General features: G+C 43.0%; 1 protein-coding gene across 6 annotated transcripts in view; it reads right to left on the bottom strand.

Annotated features, from left to right (window-relative positions):
* LOC140186210 (hemicentin-1-like) overlaps positions 1–22,640 on the bottom strand; it is a 449,816-nt gene that overhangs the window by 164,131 nt on the left and 263,045 nt on the right. For all 6 annotated transcript variants that reach the window (XM_072240181.1, XM_072240182.1, XM_072240183.1 and 3 more), the window contains exons 51-55: positions 21,912–22,025; positions 20,500–20,645; positions 16,154–16,304; positions 14,484–14,699; positions 11,205–11,318 (exon numbers count right to left, since the gene is read on the bottom strand). In XM_072240181.1, the coding sequence (XP_072096282.1) occupies positions 11,205–11,318; positions 14,484–14,699; positions 16,154–16,304; positions 20,500–20,645; positions 21,912–22,025 (741 nt within the window). The remainder of the gene's footprint in view (positions 1–11,204; positions 11,319–14,483; positions 14,700–16,153; positions 16,305–20,499; positions 20,646–21,911; positions 22,026–22,640) is intronic.

The raw sequence follows: 22,640 nt of genomic DNA, 5'->3' as shown, positions 1-22,640 counted from the left end.
ACAGGGTGCCGCGGTGGCGTAGCGGTTAGCGCAATGTTATTACAGCGCGGGGCGTTCGGGAGTTCGGCGTTTAATTCCAGTGCTGTCTGTCAGGAGTTTGTACGTTCACCCCGTGAAAGCATGGGTTTTCTCTGGGTGCTCTGGCTTCCTCCCACAGTCCAAAGACAAACTGGTTAGTAGGATAATTGGTCATTGTAAACTGTCCTGTGATTAGGCTAGTGTTAAACTGGAGTTTGCTGGACAGTGCGGCTTGTTAGGCCGGATGGGCCTGTTCTGCGCTGTGTCTCTAAATCAATAAAATAAATAAATATAGTAAATCTTTGATAATCTACCACCTTGGAGTTTTGGTGCAGGGCTGAAAGACGGGGGGGGGGTGTAAGGAGGAGGCATCTTCACCAACCAATGTCCGTTCAAGAGATCCCCCCCCCCACCGGTTCTAGACCCCTTCTACCAGGAATGCCGAGTAGCAGGAAAAGTGGGGCCTTTGAACCCTGAAACACCTGCAGAATTCCTCTGTGTTGGCCATCCAATCCTCATCTCCCATTTAGGCCAGATTTTCCATTCTGGAATTAGTGCTTGAATGCTATATATGGATGTGCTTTTAGTGACTTCTACCAAGTTTGGAGCAGGCAAATAATTAACTATACACAGAAATATGAGGAAAAACAAAACTTCCAAGCACTCTAGGAATATGATTACAGTCACTTGGTTGGTAAGCACAAGAGATTCTGCAGATGCTGGAAATATTGAGCAACACAAATAAAGTGCTGGAGGAGATCCTAGTTAATTCTTTCACCACACTAGTGTTTGTCTCTGGATTGATTTTAGCATGTGTGTGTGTATATAGTATGTGTGCTTTTGCATGTGTATGTGTGTGTGTGTGCACATGGGTGTACATGTGTGTGCACATGTCCGTGTGCCAATATTAAATGACTTACACAACAAATTCAGACAAAAAGAACCCCAAGTGCATTAAGCAGAACGAATGTCTGAAGGAAGCTGAAATGTCAGCTTGGGAAGGAGATCAAAATCTGACTCTGAAGAAGTTTCTAGAAGCATTAAGGAATGAGCTGCTTCTTGGAACTTAATCTGAAAATGGACCAATAGCAGAGGGGCCTATCGGAGAGGAAATTGTGCTGATGAAAGGTCAGTGTCACATTATCACTATTTCTCTCTTCAAAGAAGCTGCTTGACTATTCAGTATTTCCAGAATTTTCTATTTTATTTTGGATTTTCAATATCTTCAGTATTTTGCTTTTCATGATTGTAGGAGGTGAGGGAAGAAATGCAGTTTGCTTCTTTGGGTTGTTGCTAAACTTCACACAACTAACTAATTATTTCTGAAGTGCAGCCACTGCTGTGCACAACACAAGTCACACACAGCCTCAGTCCAACAATGTCCAATCAAAGCAAAAAGTGAATGGTTTGTATTCGTACACGGAGTATTGTGATCAGTTTTGGCCCCACATCTAAGGAAGGATGTGTTGGCATTGGAGAGGGTCCAGGGAAGTTTTATGACAATTATGCCAGGAATGAAAGGGTTAATGCCTGAGTAGCATTTGATGGCTCTGGGCCTGTACTCACAGGAATTTAGAAGAATGAGGGGGTATCTCATTGAAACATATCGAATATTGAAAAACTTGGGAACAGTGAATGTGGAGAGGATGTTTTCTATGGTGGCAGGACCCAGCACCAGAGGGCACAGGCTCAGAATAGAAGGTTGTCGCTTTGGAACAGGGATGAGGAAGAAGTTCTTTAGGCAGAGGGTGGTGAATCTGTGGAATTCATTGTCACAGACAGCTGTGGAGGATAATTCATGGGTCATATTTAAAGCAAAGGTTGACAAGTTCTTGATTAATAAGAGAATTAAAGTATATAGGGAGAAGGGAGGAGAATGGGATTGTGAGAGAAAATGTATCAGCCATGATCAAATGGCAGATCAGACTTGATGGGCCAAGTGGTCTACATCTGTTCTTATGTCCTACATCAGTGATGAAATCAATCATGCCTCAGACACTGGAGAATTCTCTCATTGTCTCCTTCAGTTTCATGGAATCACTTGTAGCTGATACATCAGGCAGAGGGAGCCACCACTGTTCGCCCAAAGTGCAGCTGCCCTGGGTCACCTGTGGTCTGTGGCACTGAATATTCAATGCACCTCACCGCCAAAACTCAATCATTTCATTCTGGAGAGTCAGTGCTCTGAAGAGAACCACCAACACAGCACGGGTCTACAGAAAGAGAAACCGAGTTAACGAAGAAGTCACTTCTGATGAAGGGGGACCAGCTCGGTGCTTTCTGTATTTCCCACTGTTATTTCTGATGTCCAGCGCCTGCAACTTTTCTGACTGCCGCTTGGTGCTGTGGGAATTTAGTACAACTGATCAAGAGCAAATTGACAGCTGAGCACACTTCACCGCAGAACGCTCCCTCAAATTTGCATCGATCAGCTGACATCACAGCTCGCAGAGCTGGAGATGGAGTGGTACATCAAAGAGGCACTTAAATTTGACTTCTGCTACACATGCTGGGCCTGCACTGTGGTGATGTATGTGCAGTTTTGGCTACCATAGTCTGTACAATCCATAATAGGCAAAGCCCTCTCCACCATTGAGCACATCTACAAGGAGCATCCATCATTAAGGACACACACCATCCAGGCCATGCTCTCTTCTCACAGCTGCCATTGGGAAGATGGTACAGGAGCCTTAGGTCCTACACCACCAACAGGAACAGTTATAACCCTACAACCTTCAGGCTCCTAAACCTGTGTGGATAACTTCACTCACCTCAACGCTGAACTGATTCCACAACCTATGGATTCACTTTCAAAGACTTTACAGCTCATGTTCTCAATATTATTTATTTACTTATTAATATTTTTTTTGCATTTGCACAGATCGTCTTAGTTGCACATTAGTTGCTTGTTTGTCTTTGTGTGTAATATTTCATTGATTCTGTTGTATTTTTTTGATCTATTGTGAATGCCTGCAAGAAAATTAATCTCCAGGTAGAATATGATGACATATACAGCATGTATTTTGATAATAAAATTACTTTGAACTTTGACCCTCTGATATTCAGTTCTATTGACTTCAGTAGAACTTAACTACAATGACACCAGTTCACCCAATGATGGCACTGTAACACTTCTCTCTGCTCTGAAGCCAATTCCCAATTCTGGGCTCTGAAGGCTCAAAACAGCCCTGCAAATAGTTATAACTTAAAGATATGGTCCACACCCTTCAGCTTAAACATCTCTGCCTCCTGGTTGTGATTGAAGTCAGCATGAATACATTCATGAAATATTCCTTACTCCTGGTGTCCCTGATGAGATTCTGAAGATGAATTATAGGCTAATTACTACAAAACAGCATGTCAAATATGTACCGTTCTCTTGTCTGCCAGCACCTAACTTCGCTAGATAAACAACTTTCTAAACTCATGTGTTAAGCCTGTGAGTCACTTTATCACTCACGATGTAAAATATTTTTTAGTAAGATTCTTTTGGGTTCTTTGGAGTTATGCTGCTTCTTGCTTACTGGCACCTTACTTTGACAAATAAACACATTATTTCATCTGACCGCATGAATTCTCTACAATGGTACAAATGGTCAACTAAGAATTCACCTCTTTGACCTTTGCAGCAGGTTCAGGACAAAAGAATCCCAGGTGTATTAAGCAAACCGAATGTCAGAAGGAAACAGAAGTGTCACCCAGGAAAGAGGAGACTGAAGGGGTGATCAAAATTTGGCCTGAAGAAGTTTTTAGAAGTGCTACGAGGAATGAATTAGCAGAGTGAACGTGGTTGGGTTGAGTTTTTCTCCGATCTTGGCAATTTACTGCAAACATTTCATCACCATGTGAGGTTTGCTGTTGATTGTGGTGTGTCCTCCGAATGCTTGGTCTTTATACACTTGTCAATCAGCTGACTGGTCGACATTTTGAAAACTCAATTGTGATGCGGGGAGGAAACCTCGTCATTTGCGCCATGGCTTTTGCTGAAAGTCTCTACCCATGAAACATAGAAAATAGGTGCAGGAGTAGGCCATTCGGCCCTTCGAGCCTGCACCGCCATTCAGTACGATCATGGCTGATCACCCAACTCAGAACCCTGTACCTGCCTTCTCTCCATACCCCCTGATCCCTTTAGCCACAAGGGCCATATCTAACTCCCTCTTAAATATAGCCAATGAACTGGCCCCAACTGTTTCCTGTGGCAGAGAATTCCACAGATTCACCACTCTCTGTGTGAAGAAGTTCTTCCTCATCTCGGTCCTAAAAGGCTTCCCCTTTATCCTTAAACTGTGACCCCTCGTTCTGGACTTCCCCAACATCGGGAACAATCTTTCTGCATCTAGCCTGTCCAATCCCTTTAGGATTTTATATGTTTCGAAGTATAATGAAGATCAAGAGGGGCACAAATTCGACTGGGCAGCAGTGAAAGGCACGGCACAAGCGAACTCGCAGCATGCAAGAAAATTCCTAGAAGCGTAGTTTCCCATGAGCAACTCTGTAAATAAACACATGGACCTCGATCCTGTTTATGAGACGACGTGGGCCAAATTCGAGACCACCATGCACGAAGTTGGCCTCGCAGCCAATCAGCGACGAGATTTCCTCCCCGCATCACAGTTGAGTTTCCGGAATGACATCCAATCAGCTGATTGAAAATAAAGGCCAAGCACTCGGACAACATGCTACCATCAGCAGCGTACTGACGATGTCTCCTCGTGTGGTGGTGAAGCATTTGCAAGTAAATTGCTAAGATCGGAGGACAACTCAACCATCAACCACCTGAGCTGTATATTTTCCGAATTATTTGCAGTGTGAACATTTACGACACTTTATGTGGATAAGTAACAAATCAGTTTGTCTGACCTCATGAAACCTCCATAGTGATACAAGTTCTCATTTAAGAATTCACCTCTTCCAATGCAATGATTCATAGTTCTCCTTTGAAACAAACTTTAATACAGAGCCGCTCAGATTCCAGAATAAATGTTTATCTTGGATCCGGCCCATATCTCTCACTGACTGAGAGGGGAGCACCACGGCTTTCCTATCAGTCAAGTTGTCCACACCGCCACAGCAGCCAGGAAATTCCTCACACACACCCTCGGAGTTTCCCGTGTAATTCTGGCAAAGTTATTTCATGGAAATGGTAACAAATCTGAGGATTTTCCCAGTTGATGCGATTGGATTCATGTTAAAATCCGTAACTAAAACAGTCAAGCAACAACACAGCTGAACTATATTGGGGTTCTGGCTGCGTCCACAATCATTAAGGGTGAGGTGAAAGATGAAATATTTCAGGGGAACTCGAGGGGGGAACATCTTCACTCAGAGGGTGGGGAGAGCCTGGAATGATATGTCAGCAGATGCCAGTTTGATTGAAACATTTAAGAGAAGTTTGGATAGGTACCTGGATGGGAGGGCTATGGATGGCTATGGTCCAGCTGCAGGTCGATGGGACAAGTTACAACAACAGTTTGGCATTGACTGCATGGGAAGGACAAATGAAGGGACTTGGCCCGAAACATCGATTCTTTATTCCTCTCCCTAGATGCTGTCTGACCTGCTGAGTTCCTCCAGCATTTTGTGTGTGCTGCTCTGGATTTCCAGCATCAGCAAGATGTCTTGTGCTTATCTTTCAATAAAAGTGTCAAATATTCCACCAAACTTTCCTTCAAAGCTCAAAGCGCATTTATTATCAAAGTACGTATACATTATACAACCCTGAGAATTCGTCTCCTAACAGCAGAAACAAAGAAACCCAAAAGAACCCATTAAAAAAAGAATACCATCGAACATCCAATATGCAGAGACAGAAAATAAAACAAATCACGCAAGCAGTAACGGCAAGGGAATAGCATTCTGAACTGAAGTCCACAAAGCAAGTCCAAGACCCATGGTTCAGTGTGGAGCCGAGTAAACCTCGCGGAGCAGTGAGTTGACCCGGCCCACCCCTTGCCTCAGACTCTGGCACCCTGACCTTTTCAATCCAGCTTGACATCCAAACTTTGGATTCAGTTGCCTCGATACGCCCTAGGGTCTGGACCCCACTGCCTCGATTCAGCCTGTAGCTGACCTTTCCGACTTGGCACGGCAGAGTCCAGATCCCAGTGCACATCAAGGTGAATGAACCCAGTGTCAATCACTGTCCAGACACTGGGTTCATCCAACTTGATATGCACTGGGATCTGGGCTCTGCCGCCTCGATTCCGCCTGAACACGACCATTCCCATTGACTGAACCTCGGGTCTTCCTCACTCTCAGCAACAGTTTTACTACATTAAATTGCTTCCAAGTCCAAAGGGAAGTTACTGACTATCACTTGCAATGATAGTTTTGCCAGAACAAAATAGGGTTAACAAAGTATTTGGTTATTTTTTTTGTTTTGTTAGCTCCCAGCCAGAAGTTGCTAAGGTTCACCGCGTCATCTTAAACCGGAAAGTTTATTCCTATTCTTAGATGAGGAATATCGCTTATTCCACTTCTAATCTAATTATTTATTTATCTCAATGCTATAATTAAGGAGGGAGGAGAAGATGGCGGCGTGACACCACGCACATGGCCGTTCCGAATGATATCATATGTGTTAATTAGGGGGCCGTGCACCATCCTGATTTGATGGAGACAGCCGTGAGAAGCATGGAGGAACACCTGGAGAAACTTCTGAAATGCCCACTTCGCTGCCGCTGCTACTGTGCGATCGAGAATATCTGGAGGGGAAGGCCCCAGATCCTCGGCTTTGTTTATTGCCTGTTGCCAGGGCTGGGGCCGAAGCGCTCGGCAGAGATGGTGCTCGGTATCGGAGAGCTGGTCAGAGGCTCGGAGTTTTCGGACAGACTCGGAGCCGGACTGTGGTCGGATGCTTCTAGGATGTTGCATTGGCAAGTTTACCGTCTGCGTGAGATGATGGGACTTTCGAGAGACTTTGAGACTTTTTACCGTGCCCATGGTCTGTTTTTTATCAAATTACGGTATTGCTTTGCACTGTTGTAACTATATGTTATAATTATGTGTTTTTTGTCAGTTTTTCAGTTGATTTGTCTTGTGTTTCTGTGGTATCATTCTGGAGAAACATTGTATCATTTCTTAACGCATGTATTACTAAATGACAATAAAAGAGGACTGCGTGTCCTCATAATCTAAAATAATCTAATAATAATTTATTATCTGAATTTTAATCAGGCAGTAGGAATAAAAATAAAGCTGAGAAAACAAAGTGATCCATGAAAATAAGCAACTGGATGGCAACAGGGAGAACTGAGCAGCAGATGCCTTCTACAGCTCTCAACTTACCTAGTGTTACCATTATTGCACTTCGTGATGACAAAAGCCCTACTTCCTCACTTGTTTATGAGTCTGGTCTCCTGCCAGTTTGGCTTTACAGATGTGTCTTCAGTTTCCTGGAGTCAGGAGACACGCTCTCTGCGACTGTGCTTGTTACAGTCTGGAGCTCTTTCAAATGCAGCTCGTTTCCAAAGTAGCTACTTGGAAAGTATCCACTCTGAGCCGGTGTGGACAACTTCACTCACCTGATTCTACAGCCTATGGGCGCACTTTCAAGGACTACAATTCATGTTCTCAATATTATTTATTTATTATTGTTATTAGTTTTTTTTGGTATTTGTACAGGCTATCATCTTCTGCACATTGGTTGTTTGTCAGAGTTTGTGTGTGTAGTTTTTCATCGATTCTATTTTATTTGTTTGTTCCAGAATGCCCGCAAGAAAATGAATTTCAGGGGTGTATATGATGACATGTATTGCATGTGCTTTGTTAGTAAGCTTACTTCAGGTTTCTGGGTGTCACAATCTCCCAGGACCTGAAGTGGACACCCAACGCGGACACTCTTATCAAAAAGGCTCAGCAGAGGTTGTATTTCCTACGTCAACTCAGGAAGTACAACCTGCCTCAGGAGCTGCTGATTCAATTCTATTCAGGAATAATCCAGTCTGTTCTCTGTTCATCCATCACTGTCTGGTTTGGATCGGCTACCAAACAAGACAAGAATAGACTCCAAAGAACCGTCAGGGCTGCGGAAAGGATTATTGGTGTGAAGCTGCTCTCGATCCAGGACTTATATGCATCTAGAGTCAGGAAGCGAGCAAGCAGCATCATTGTAGACCCATCACACCCTGGACATCACCTGTTCCAACTCCTTCCTTCTGGTAGGAGCTTTAGATCACTGTATGCCAGGACAAATAGATACAAGAACAGTTTCTTTCCGTATGCCATCAGTCTTATGAACACTTGAATTTTAGTCTATTATAAACCAAGTCCACCTGTACATACACAGGTATACCTCATTGTATATAGTTCACGATTACTTGCACTATTGTTTTGTTTGCTTTTTGATTCTGTACAGCGAGAGCTCAGGGAAACCGGCATCAAATTCCCTGTATGTGTCCACATACTTGGCGATAATAAAGGATTCTGATTCTGATTTGAACTTTGAAAGTACATAACAGTCCAAATGGAAAACCTTCTTGTGTCATAAAGCAGTTCTTCAAGCCCTTGCACCAAATAGTTTTAACCACTTAGAGGGCTGTTCAAATGAAGCCTAACACTATATAAAGGCAATACTAATCAAAGTCTCAGGACTAGTAAGAGTTCTTAATTCATACCCATTTAGTTTTTTTTCATGAAAGAACAATATTTTGTGAGTTTTGTTAAAGTTGCCCCCAATGATTACACTAAGCTTTACTCAGTATTGTTTGAGGATAAACTTTAAAAGGAAAACCAATCATTAATCTTGACTGACCTTCACACCCTTTTCGAAGATTCAAAGATACGAAGTACATTTACTATCAAAATATATATTCAGTATACAACCCTGAGATTCGTATTGCCCCAGACAGCCACAAAACAAAGAAACACTGTGGAACCCCGTTCAAAGAGAACATCAAATTCCCAACGCGTGAAAAAGAACAAATTGCGCAATTGGCAAAAATGAGTGAAAAACACAGAAAATAAAACATCAAAGAGTCATTGAAAGGATCTAGGAATGTTCAGTTTAGTTTTGCTCAGTTAAATTTAGCACATTCTTACTGAACTTCTTCATGTCATGGTTCTTAACTTCGGCTTTTCAATAAAAAAGACACAGTCTAGGAAAAACTTAACTATTAGATCTTACAGAATTTTGCATTTAATAGGGCAAAAATCTGTGCCCTTGAGGCTGGACGTTACTCTGTTAGGGGTTTTAAATGCTGTCAATTGAGGTCAGAGTTGAGGAAATAGAAAAGCAAACTATGGGGGAGAAATTACAATTTGAATAATAAGTTATTGCATTCAGACAAAGCAAAAGATAAAGTTAATAGAGGAATAAGAATGAGAGAAGATTTGATGGAATGAGTTTTAAATTTTAATGAAAGATATGTTGTTTTTAATGATTTCAAGTCAATGAGCTAAATCCTGAAATGTTCACATTTAACATCTTGTAAAATGTATGTTTATTATTATGGTGAGCATGCTGAAATTTAAAAAAGTCTATTCCTTTTGGATCGATCCACAGTCTGCAGTACCGGGTCTGCAGCAAGGCATTTGCTCACTGAATCATTTACTGGTTCACTGAATTTAATCAGTCTGAGTAATGTTACTGAGCTCAGCATCTAGAAAGCTCAGCCAGCCAGCAGTGCGCATTGCATCAGACACGGCGCCTGGCAAGGTGCTGATAAAAAGAACAAACCGAGGACACTGCAAATCGGAAATGAAAGAGACCACACAGACAGCGGAGTGTACAAAGGGAATAGAAGTTAAAAAAAAGCACAACTGAGGCAGCAAAGAGGAACAACAAAGTTAAATTATCAAAGAACTTAAAATTATTTGATGAAATACATTACACATGCATCAAGAAAAAAGGAAGGCTGGGATAGGAATCAAAACCAGAAGAAAGTCACCCAGAGAACGACAAGAATGTGAAACTGGCTATTGCAGGGTGAGGTTTAAGTAAATGGAAGGTAGAAGAGCACAGTGTAGGCCCTTCAGCCCACAATGTTGTGCTCACCTTTTAACCTACTCGGAGATCAATCTGACCCTTTCCTCCCACATATGTCCTCCATAGCCACCGCGGTGGCATAGTTGTTAGTGCTAAGGTATTACAGCTCGGCCAAGCGGTAAAGGTGTTGGTCTAGTGATTTGAAGGTCGCTAGTTCGAGCCTTGGCTGAGGCAGTGTGTGTGTCCTTGAGCAAGGCACTTAACCACACATTGCTCTGCGACGACACCGGTGCCAAGCTGTATGGGTCCTAATGCCTTCCCTTGGACAGTATTGGTGGCGTGGAGAGGGGAGGCTTGCAGCATGGGCAACTGCTGATCTTCCATACAGCCTTGCCCAAACCTGCGCTCTGGAAACCTTCCAAGGCGCGAATCCATGGTCCCACGAGACTAACGGATGCCTATTGCAGCTCGGGATGTCGGAGTTTGGAGTTCAATTCCGGTACTGTCAGAAAGGAGTCTCTGTACGTCCCACCCGTGGAATGCGTGGGTCTCCTCCCGGTGCTCTGGTTTCCTCCCACATTCCAAAAATGTACCGGTTAGTAGGTTAATTGGTCATTGTAAATTGTCCCGTGATTAGGTTAGGGTTAAATCAAGGTTGTCAGGGGTTGCTGGGGTGGGAAGGACAGGAAGACCTTACTCCATGCAGTCTTGCTAAATAAATATTAAAATAAAATTTTCCATCATCCATGTGCCTATCTAAGAGTGTCCCTAATGTATTTGCTTCCACCACCATGGTAGCATGTTCCATGTATCTACCACTCTCTGTATGAAAATTGCCCCCTATACTTTCCTCCAATCAACTTAAAATTATCCTCTCTTGTATTAGTCATTTATGCCCTGGGAAAAACAGCATTGATACGTTCACGGGGAGGCTGGAAAGTATATGAGCACCGAGAGAATAGAGGGTTATGATAAGAACAGATGAAGGAACAACGGCAATCAAGTAGGGCATAGTTGGGCCGAATAGCCTATATCCCTTCCAAATGTCCTATGCAGAATGCACTACACAGTTATCTGTCTTAGCATAACCGTTCATTCTCACGGGAGAACGAGTGAAAATCAAAGCAGTAAGAGCATGGAACGGAGCAGTCTAAATTAGTTTGAGTTGTCACTTGAAGGCCACACTTGAACATCCATCATTCGATTCTACTGCAGATTTTCCAGAGGAACTTCAGATGTTTTATATTTGAATACTCACCCAGGACGACGAGCTCATAGTGGAGCTGGTCCTCTCCAACTTCATTGACAGCTTGGCAGGTATACCTCCCAGCATCATCAACGCGCATCCTGGGGATCTGCAGAATATGGCTTCCTAGGAAGGGGTCAAAACCCAACAAGAAACAATTTTGACTGATCTTGCCTCTTACTTTATCCTTAGTGAATTTTTTAAAACATTTCATGGCTCTGAAGTAGTTAACTGAATTCTTTTCAGTGAATATGCAGTTAATGACAAAACAGGACCTCTGTGAATCATATTAAGGAATAGTTCAAAAGGGAGTATTTGGTGATCCATCACAAGCTACTGAAGTCTTAGGTTTCACCACTAATTTCTTCTGAGGGCTATCAATTGTTGCTTTAATGTTTCTAACTGATGCTTCCCCTCTGTGATAAATCTACGCAGGGTCTAAACTCAGAAGGCCAGCACTATCCAATGAAAGCCCAGACTTCTGGAATTCTTCACAGTAACTCTGCCAGAGGAAGCTTTTCAGTTGCCTTTCCTGCACTTCAATGTGTCATTACTGATTGGCCGGTTACCTTCTGAAGGGGCAAGAGCTTGCTTACGGGGAAGTGGTTCACAAACCTTCTTTTCTACATTCCCTTCTTGACACCGGCGGCCCATTCTGTGGTTGCGTTGTCACTGGTGCCAAAAGTGGAAGTCCTTTGTGTGAAGTCATAAAGCTTGTACTTACAACGAGCTGTTACTGGAACAAGACATCTCAAGGTGTGACTTGTTAGCATAGGGGGTGACCTCAAGTTTATGAAGATGTTCAAAGGAGGCCAGATTTGATGTCCCACCAAATAGATTGCAAGAGTTAACGATGGCATTCCAAGGTGTCAGAATTTCATCTTAATGACCATAAGAAGGTTATTATTTTCTTATGCATGGCAACCAAGTGTTCCAATGAGGAGGTCAACAATCTGCAATTTCCTTTCCAGCTGGAGTCACCAGAAAACAAATGGGATTGAGAATCCTGGCTGATTGTCATCTCATGCGTGACCAGAGCATTGAGGTAAGCTGCAATACTCCCTTCCCTACTCGCTACCAATGACACAATAAATGGTAGCTAACTCACTATGTAACTTTAGACTTACTAGACTAACACAGGAGCTCACTACAACGACTGGTTAAGGGATCCTATCTTTGTCGAACAGTGAAGCAGCGGAATACATCAAAACCACGATGATGTGTACAGGTGATGAAAATAATGCTCCCCCTATCCGCAACAATAACAGTCTCTCTTTCATCTGTAACTCTTTAATTGTCCAATGTTGGTGCAACAATTGAGAATTTCTCAAGTGCCATTATTCCTTCAACAGTTGTTTGGTGATTTAGAGTGACAATTATTCCATGAAAGAATTTGTCCTAAATTCTTTGCTGTTTGGCCTGCAGCTGACGGTTGTCCTATTTTATAGATCTGTTTGGAATTCCTGTAGAATTGTGACCGCACCTCCTGTCACTCAATAAGACAGGACATATTACAGCCAGGCGCAGAATAACGATATTTAAGAATGTAAAATGTAAAGTGATGTCTTAAAGAGGTCTTTAACATCCCGGTTTCTTCTGTTAGTGCTTGAAATGACAGCTTTGTGTCCTGATGCATGAGCCATATAGTCAGAAGATCCATAATAAACACAGAACATTGGAATGCTCTGGCTTTCAGATCGACGAAGGAAAGATAAATTGATTTGTAACTACCCTAACAGCTTAATGGCTTAATTCAGCTCCTATTTCCTATGTATGAGGAGCATTTGATGGCTTCGGGCCTGTATTTACTAGAGTTTATCAGGATGGGGGGGGATCTCATTGAAACCTTTTGAATATCGAAAGGCCTAGTTAGAGTGGATGTGCAGAGGAATTTTTCCTATAGTGGGGGAGTCTAGGACCAAATGCCACACCTTAGAATAGAAGGACACCCCTTTAGATCAGGTATGAGGAGGAATTTCTTTAGCCAGAGGGTCATAAATCTGTGAAATTTATTGCCACAGTCAGCGTCTTTGTATCAGGCTTTACGGAGTCGTGTTTAAAATTTAAGGAGGCAAAATTATATTAGTGTCAAAATGCTCAAAATTTAAAAAGCTAACACAATATTTGTTCCCAACATACATTAGCACCAAACCCTTTCAAGTCATATATAATGTGGGCTGGCTGACTTCCGGTCTTAAGCATAACCCTAATTTCAGAAGCGTGTCATTGCCAGTCCATCAGCTACCCTTTGGCCCCCAAATGAAGGTGGAGATGTTCTATTTGTCACTTATGGGCTACCAGGGAGCTGGATAGACATAGATCTTTTATCCAGTTTGCACAGGTGAAACTATTTCAAAACAAGAACAGAAATCACAGAAACAGAAAATGTTTCCTTTACAATTTCTGAGGCACTGGCTCATTCCCACTCCAAGGTTCACTGAAACTATACAAACCTACTTGTTTTTGGTCAGTAGGATGAGAAAGACTTTACCTAAATAACCCAAGTTGAATTTCAAACCAGTTCAATGGAGTGAATGTACAGAATTCTAATGCTTATCACAACCCAATGCTGCCTGCAACCTGCCATCCTTAACATAACTCCATTCAAATTATGTTCCAAGTCACCGTTTTTCAAAAGGACTTCACTATCTGGGAGTCACAGAGCACCACAGCACAGAAACAGGCCCTTTGGATTATCTGGACTGCTGTGAACTGCTATTCTGCCTAGTTCCATCAACCCTGACCTGGACCATAGCTCTCCATACCCCTCCCATCCATGTACATATCCAAATTTCTTTTAAACAATGCAATTAAACCAGTTCCATTGGCATTGCGTCCCACACTCTCACCAGCCTCTGAGTGAAGCAGCTCCCCTCAGGTTCCCCTTAAATCTTTCACCTCTCACCCTTAACCCATGACTCTAGTTCTAGCCTCACCCAACCTCAGTGGAAAAAGCCTGCTCGCATTTAGCCTATCTATAGCCCTCAAAATTCTGCACACCCCTGTCAAATCCCCCCTCATTCTTCCACACTCCAGGGAATAAAGACCCAACCTGTTCAACCTTCCTCTATAACTCAGGTCCTCAAGTCCAAACTTTGCTTTGAATGTTGAGGGCAATGCTTACATTTAGAATGATGTACTGCAATAATGTTATTTGTTTGGGGACTGGTCTGCAGTGCAGAATAGCACATTGCTCCCTTGGGGTCTTTCATTCTGTAAAGTGGAAACCATGCACGGCTCAGAAGAGGACTGGAGAAGCAACAGACTCGTTCGGGGTCTAAGCAACTATACCTGGAAGAATTATGATATCATCTGTGGCAGTGAGAGCGTTACCATCCTTGTACCAGGAGAGCTTTGGTGGTGGGATGGCATTCGTCTCACAGTAAAGAGAAACTGGACTATTCACAATCACTTCCCGGCGTTCCACAATATCCTCAATGCCGTCTTCCTGAAATATCACCTCCCAGGCAGCGTTCACTCCATGGACCTTCTGGAAGATGGGAGGCACTGCAGTGTGTGTTGGAAGAAACATTATTTATTTAGTACTGTAAAACTGTTCCACACATTTAAAGTATTAAGACGGAACCAACTCTATCCTGAGTTTCTCAAGGTCCAATACAAGTTCCCAATTGCTTTGTAATACCATTTGTACCCCATTAAGGAGATTAGCTTTATTTGTCACATGTACATTGAAACATATTGTGAAATGTGTTGTTTACATCAAATCAAATCAGTGAGGATGGTGCTGGGCAGCCTGCAAATGATGCCAACATAGCATGCCCACAACTCACTTACCCTAAACTTTAATGTTTGCTCTAATTTTTTTTTTTACAGCTCAGCAGACTGTCTATTGATCTGAGCAGGAAATTTTTACATGGCCTAAAAACTAAAAAATAATGTTTTTTTTGCATCAAATAAGCACAAACCACAACACACAACACAAGTAAATGATGTCAGGCAGTCAAATGACAGGCACAATGGCAAAAGTAAAATGTTTTGACTAGATGGCGTTGGCGTTCAGCAGGCTGATGGCTTACGAACAATGAGCTACTGACTTCCATTCTGTGTGTATTGTTACAATTTGTAACTGTGTTGTAACTTGAAACAATGACAATGTAAATAAATTGAAGCTCTAAACTGTTTCAAAGTATTGGTACATTTATTATTTAAAAATTCATGGATTTATAGTCATTAAAGCATCATTATTAACAGGGCATTTCACAATTGTATTAACATAGATTTTACAATTATATCAGCATAATTTCAAAATTATATTAACATTAAAAAAATAAAATTCCAGCTGTGTGGAAACAAATGGTATGTGTGCAGGAGCAAGTCAGTTACTGCGTGTCCGCACACCTGAGCACCTTTGAGAGAATAGTGCTAACTGTATGCCTTTTTTAGAATGTATGAGGAAACTGGAGGAGTCCTACACAATCATGGGGAGAATATACAAACTCCTTACAGACAGCAGTGAGAATTATCTTACAGCTGGGGCTAACCACTATGCTAATTCCACCATGGACGGTCCCAAGCCCGACTGTGAAAGGAAGCTGACAGGGCATAGGGCTAGTAACCCCATCCTGTAAAAACTACTGCTACAGAATCTCCAAAGACTTCCTCCCTGGGATGGCAAGATCTTCAGAGATGGGCCACACCTGAGGATGATTTGAAAGGCTGGCCCAGCATAGGGGAGTCTGGTGAGCTGCTGTCGGCAGCCTATGCCCCGGTAGCGATGATGGGCTAAAAAGGAGAAAAACCACTATGCTATGCCTCACTACTATGCTTTAATAGACCTGTGGCAAACTTGAATCTACACTGAATGATCTGGGCAGACAAGGATTGTGCACACAGGTACAGATGGACTGAACGTGAGAGTCAGAAAGGTGAGGAGGAAGACAGGGCTGCAAGGAAACACATCACTGCTGACACTGGCTGCTGCCTTCAGAATGAATACTGACCTTGAATGTTGACATGAAAGTCCTTCTCATCTTCTCCCGCAATATTTGTGGCCACGCAGGTGTAACGGCCTGTATCTGACACCTTTGTGTGCTTGATTTGCAGAGTGTGACCTTCATCAAGAATTTGAAGATGTTCACTCCCTGACAACAACTGAAATAAGAAGGAATGGTAACATTATGGCAGTTAAAATAAACTCTTCTCGGGCTTCCAGCCGGTACAAGTATCGATTTTAACCATTGTTTCAATGACAAACTGCCAGCTTCATCAGGGATGATGCCTGTGCCTGCCTAGTCTGGTGGTATTTATACCCCTGTCGTCCTTCCCTCCTGATTGGCTAGTCCTCATCCAATCAGGTTTCCGTTGTCCCGTCTTGTTTACAATCAAATTCCAGTTCTTACTTAGAGTGAGACCTTTGTCTTCATTAAAATTCTTTTCTTCTAGTTTTATTTCAATGGCTTCCTTTACCAGGTGGTCCCAAGAGCCATAGTGCAGCACAGTAGTTTTGTGCCATCAATATCAATCCTATGCCCACTGTGAATGCAATGTTCTGCTACCACCAATTTCTCTGGTAACCCAAATGGATACACCTCCTGTGTTCCTCAATGTGGGTTTCCACCGTGTGTCCCGTCTGGCTGATATATGCTGCTCCACAGTCGCAGGAAATCCTGTAAACGCCAGCCGACCAGGGTCCCAGGTCACCTTTGACCTGCGTGAGACGTGATTTGAGCTTCCTTATGAAGCTTCCAGAAGAATCGCCAAGATCCTGAAGGAATGCCAGGGCTTCAGAGGGTATGGGGTGAAAGCAGGGGAGTGGGGATGACTGGATGAAGTGGATCAGCCCATGATTGCATGGCGGATCAGACTCGATGGGCTGAATGGCCTACTTCCGCTCATATATCTTATAGTCTTAAATACCAGATTAATATATGACAAACATAATCATAGTCATAGTCATAGTCATACCTTATTGATCCCGGGGGAAATAAATAAAGTATGACTATGACTATGAATATGTGAGGGATCTCAAATCACAGCTTATGTGGGTCAAAGATGACCTGGGACTCAGGTTGGCTGGTGTTTACAGGATTCCCTGTGAAGGTGGAGCAGTGTATATCAGAGAGACGGGTCACACAGCGGAAACCCACATCAAGGAGCACAGAAGATGTATCCGTTTGGGTTGACTGCAGAAATCAGTGACAGCTGAATATTGCATTCACAACGGCCACAGGATTCACTTCAGCAGCACTAAACTACTGTGCCACATCAATGGCTTTTATGACCACCTGGTGAAGGAAGACATTGAAATAAAACTAGAGAGAAAGAATTTTAACAAAGACGAAGGTCTCACTCTAAGAAAGAACTGGAATTTGATTGTTAACAAGACAAGACAACGGAAACCTGATTGGATGAGGACTAACCAATCAGGACGGACGAACGATAGGGATATAAATACCACCTGACTAGACATGCCCAGACATCATCCCTGATGAAGATGGCAGAGTCTGTCATTGAAACATTGGTTAAATTCGATATTTATAACCGACTGGAAGCCTGAGAAGAGTTTATTTGTCATATTTGCTGGGAAAGTACTAGATCCTTTTTCATTATGACAGTTAATCTTCACTCACTGCACCTTTCTTCCTTGGACCTCTGATAAATTCAATGATTGAGCATTTACAGTGTGAAGCTACAATGGATGGAACTATAACATTAACCCAATTTTCCCCAAAGAGCAGCCGCTAGCTAACAGAGGTTAGATGTAAGGAGGAAATAACCTCTTTCCCACATGCTTTCAATTGCTATTGCTTACGTTCAGGTATTCCTGGAATTTCCATTAGGGTAGGTAAAGTTCAGCTGGATAACTTGAATAACCAAAGCGCTATGCATGAATAACTAAAAATAGCAGTTTAACAAAAAGACGACTTCATTCGTTCTGGATCTGGGGTTTGCTCGCAGTTCTAGCATTTATTATGCATCCTTTAAGTGCCCTTGACTGAATTCTTGCTGGGGCATTTCAGAGTCCATTTAACAGTCAACTACATTGGTGAAGATGGAGTCACATATGGCTAGAATCATTAGAGGACAGCCGATTTCCTCTGCTTAAGGGGGTAACTGAAACCAATGACATTGAGTAATTTTCTGGTTATTAATAAGCATGAGCAGAACTTCAAAGGAATATTTGTTGCTTAACTATATTTTAACTCCGCAAATGATAAGGTGGGATTTCAACTCAAGCCTCTGGAGTGTAGACCGGAGATGTTTAGATTGCTGGTCCTGTAGCAACCACCTTATCAATACCATGCCCATTAAAGATCTGGAGAGGAACATGAACATTTCAGTGTCTCCACCTGATATTTTGAGCCATTGAGCTTCCCCAGCAATTTGATTTTTGGGAAGATTTGGTTTTAGATGAGGAAAACAAGATCTAAGGCAACAAATTCTGAGGAGCAAAGGCAGCTGCAAAGGGTGTATTAATAAATTAGTGGCTAAACCCGAGAAAGATGTCATAGATATTCAGCAGCAGTTCTTCTTCAGTGGCCTTTCAGCAGGGAAGAGAACTTCCTCCCACTCCTGTTCTATTGGTTTTGAGGTGACCAGTGAGACTAATGTGGGACCTGGTAAGTCTACTATTGATGAGACAGGAAATGCCTGACAGGCAGGTGAGTGATTAGATGATGAAGTGTTTACACTGGGGTTCTGTGGCTGGATGATGTGTCAGCAACGTCCTCTCTAACTTTGTAATGATCAGTGTGCGTAAAAACCTTGTGCTGTGCAATTTTTTTGCCCAGTAACAACAACACTTGTGCACTGAATTTTTAAGTGGAAGTAAACCTGAAGCTATTCTAAGGTGAATAAACTACCAAGTCCAGATTGTGGTTCAATGCTTAAAAGAAATAAAGTAACACACATCAATAAGTCCTACTTCTTATATTCTCACAAAACATGCACAGCGGGCCTGTTGCGGGTAATGAAGGATTTTCTCGCCAGAGCTTTTGCTAAGTGACACTTCAAAAAGTCAAGTTTTCAATTATCACCCCATTTCTTTCCACTTGCAAATTCTCCAGCAACTTTTGCATTGTGACAATATACGCAGGTAACACCAGTTTCTGTATTGTACATTAATATTTCTCGTGGCTGCACGTTCCTGAACTCAGGAGCTTTTGGGGTAGCTGTTCCTACTATTTCATTAAGCCATTCTACTTTAAATGAACCAGCAGTCCTTTCGCGCTTCACGCCCTTTGCTTCTTTATCAGTTGCCAAAGTTGCTGATTTTTTTTTATAGACAATAGACAATAGGTGCAGGAGTAGGCCATTCGGCCCTTCGAGCCAGCACCGCCATTCACTGTGATCATGACTGATCATCCACTATCAGTATCCAGTTCCTGTCTTATCCCCATATCCTTTGATTCCGTTATCTTTAAGAGCTCTATCCATCTCTTTCTTGAAAACATCCAGAGACTTGGCCTCCACTGCCTTCTGGGGCAGAGCATTCCACATATCCACCACTCTCTGGGTGAAAAAGTTTTTCCTCAACTCCATTCTAAATGGCCTACCCCTTATTCTTAAACTGTGGCCTCTGGTTCTGGACTCACCCATCAGCAGGAACATGCTTCCTGTCTCCAGCTTGTCTAATCCCTCAATAATCTTACATGTTTCAATCAGATCCCCTCTCATCCTTCTAAATTCCAGTGTATACAAGCCCAGTCACTCCAATCTTTCAACATATGACAGTCCCGCCATCCCGGGAATTAACCTCGTGAACCTGCGCTGCACTCCTTCAATAGTAAGAATGTCCTTCCTCAAATTTGGAGACCAAAACTGCACACAATACTCCAGGTGTGGTCTCACCAGGGCCCTGTACAGCTGCAGAAGGACCTCTTTGCTCCTATACTCAATTCCCCTTGTTATGAAGACCAGCATGCCATTAGCTTTCTTCACCGCCTGCTGTACCTACATGCTTGCTTTCAGTGACTGATATACAAGAACACCTAGATCTCGTGGTACTTCCCTTTTTCCTAACTTGAAACCATTTAGATAATAATCTGCCTTCCTGTTCTTGCCACCAAAGTGGATAACCTCACATTTATCCACATTAAACTGCATCTGCCATGCATCTGCCCACTCACCCAGCCTGTCCAAGTCACCCTGCATTCTCATAACATCCTCCTCACATTTCACACTGCCACCCAGCTTTGTGTCATCTGCAAATTTGCTAATGTTACTTTTAATCCCTTCATCTAAATCATTTATGTATATTGTAAACATTAATGTCTCTCGTTCTAAGCATGAAAATCAGTGGAAGGGAAACACAAAATTCTGCATTGTGTTTGCTCGCGGCGATTACCTGACCGTCCTTGTACCAGTGAACAGAAGGATATGGCACAGCCCAGGATTCACATGCCAGGGTGAGTGAAGTATTCACCTTGGTCTTGACCTCAGTTACACGAAAACTTCCCACTGCCTGATCGTCCTTCACAATCTGTGGAGGAACTGATACAAAGCACTGTTAAGAAAATTATCTGCCCTGTTGAGCGTGATAAGTTCTTTACCAAAGTAAGATTTTGATTTTTTTTTCCCTCCATCTGGCTGTTCCTGACTGTTCCTAGGTCTCTGAGTTCCTTTTCCAAAATATGTCCATGTGAGCTTGCAATCCCTCTGGAATTTTCCGGGAACATCAGCGTTTTGATGCTCAAGAACACTTCTATTTATGTTTTGTAAGATCTCTGGCCATGAGAAAGAAATCTATTGACCGACAGTAAAGAAGCAACCAAACACTGAGTGGTTATGGGTCTGTTTACTTTATAAACGGCATAGGACGATGTCTCCAGGGGAGACATTATGTCCGTGGGGGAGGGGAGGGCTGTGGTTCGAGTTTAGTGGTTTGGGATTGTTGGAAGCTGGTGGACAGATGTTGAAACTTCTGACTTGCAAACCGTCCCGGTCACAAAGGGACGACCTGAAGTTTGTCAGACGATTGGCTGCCAGACCCCTTGACATAGTCAATGTGGTATACATATTTACTTATTTAGAGACACATCGCAGAAGCATCCTTCCGGCCCAAAAAGCTCCTGTCACCCAGTTACGTCCATGTGGTCAACTAGAGTTGCCACTGGTTGTCCAAGGCTGATAGCGACAAGCTGCCCATTCAACCAGCCAAAACATTTTAGATAACAACGCTTTAGAGCAGCAGTTAGCATAAACACCATTACAGTCCCGGCGACTCGGGTTCAATTCCCGCTGCTGTCCGTAAGGAGTTTGTACTGAGCCCACCCGAAAGATGGGGTGCCACGGTAGCACAGGGGTCAGTGCGATGCTATTACAGCCTGGGGCATCAGAGTTTGGAGTTTGAAGTTCGGCCTCAGCTCCATCCGTAAGGAGTTTGTACATTCTCCCCGTGACCGCGTGGGTTTCCTCCGGGTGCTCCGGTTTCCTCCCACAGTTGAAGGACTTACTGGTTGGCAGGTTAATTGGTCAATGTAAATTTTCCTGCTGATTAGGCTAGTTGGGCCAGAGGGGACTGTTCTGTTCTAGATCTCCAAATAAATAAATTAATTAAATTAATGTTGATATTGATGTGTAGCCTTGATCTTAGGGTGCAGACCCACAGCTCACTGAAAGTGGGCATCCAGGCAGATAGGTTGGTAAAGGAGCAATGTGGCATGCTTCATTGGCTGGGGCATTGAGCATAACAACAGGCAAATCAAAGTGAACAATACGTAAAAGACACACTTGACACACATGTCAGTAGACACTTACCGAAGACCTTGAGCTCGTAGTCCTTCACAGCCTCACCGGCCACATTGGTCACAACACAGCTGTAGCGACCAGCGTTTTCTTCTTGGACATTCAGAATATGCAGCCCCCGACCTCCTAGAAGCACGAGGGCATAATACTGAGATGTTCATGTTCCCACTCTTTAAATGAAGTCGCCTGCTCCTTTCCAAATCATTAAAAGTAGCAAATTGACTGTAAACCCTTAAATTATAATACAGTGCAAAATAAAAGCTACACGCACAAAATGCTGTGGGAACTCAGCAAGTTGGGTAGCATTTATGGAGTTGATGTTGTGAGATCCTTCATCAGGACTGGAAAGGAAGGGGGCTGAAGCCAGAATAAGAAGGTAGAGGGAGGGGAAGGAGTGCAAGCTGGCAGGTGATGGGGGAAGCCGGGTAAGGGGGAAGGTGTGCGGGTGGGAGACGAGGGGGAATAAAGTAAGCCATTCCCCCTTCTGCTTACCATTTCACGCCTTCTCTTTTCATCACCTCCCTCTGGTTCACACAAAGTGCTGGAGGAACTCAGCAGGTCAGGCAGCATCTATGGAAGGGAATACGCCCTGATGAAGGGTCTTGGTCCGAAACGCTGACTGTTCATTCTCCTCCTAAAATTCTACCTGACCTGCTGAGTTCCTCCGGTATTTTGTGTGTATTGCTCTGGATTTCCAGCATCTGCAGAGTCTCTTGTGTTTAAAATGCAAGATAGCTTTGA

This window comes from Mobula birostris, chromosome 22 (genome assembly GCF_030028105.1).
Source record: "Mobula birostris isolate sMobBir1 chromosome 22, sMobBir1.hap1, whole genome shotgun sequence".
Lineage (NCBI taxonomy): Eukaryota > Metazoa > Chordata > Chondrichthyes > Myliobatiformes > Myliobatidae > Mobula > Mobula birostris.
This window is presented reverse-complemented; position numbering and strand designations above follow the sequence as displayed.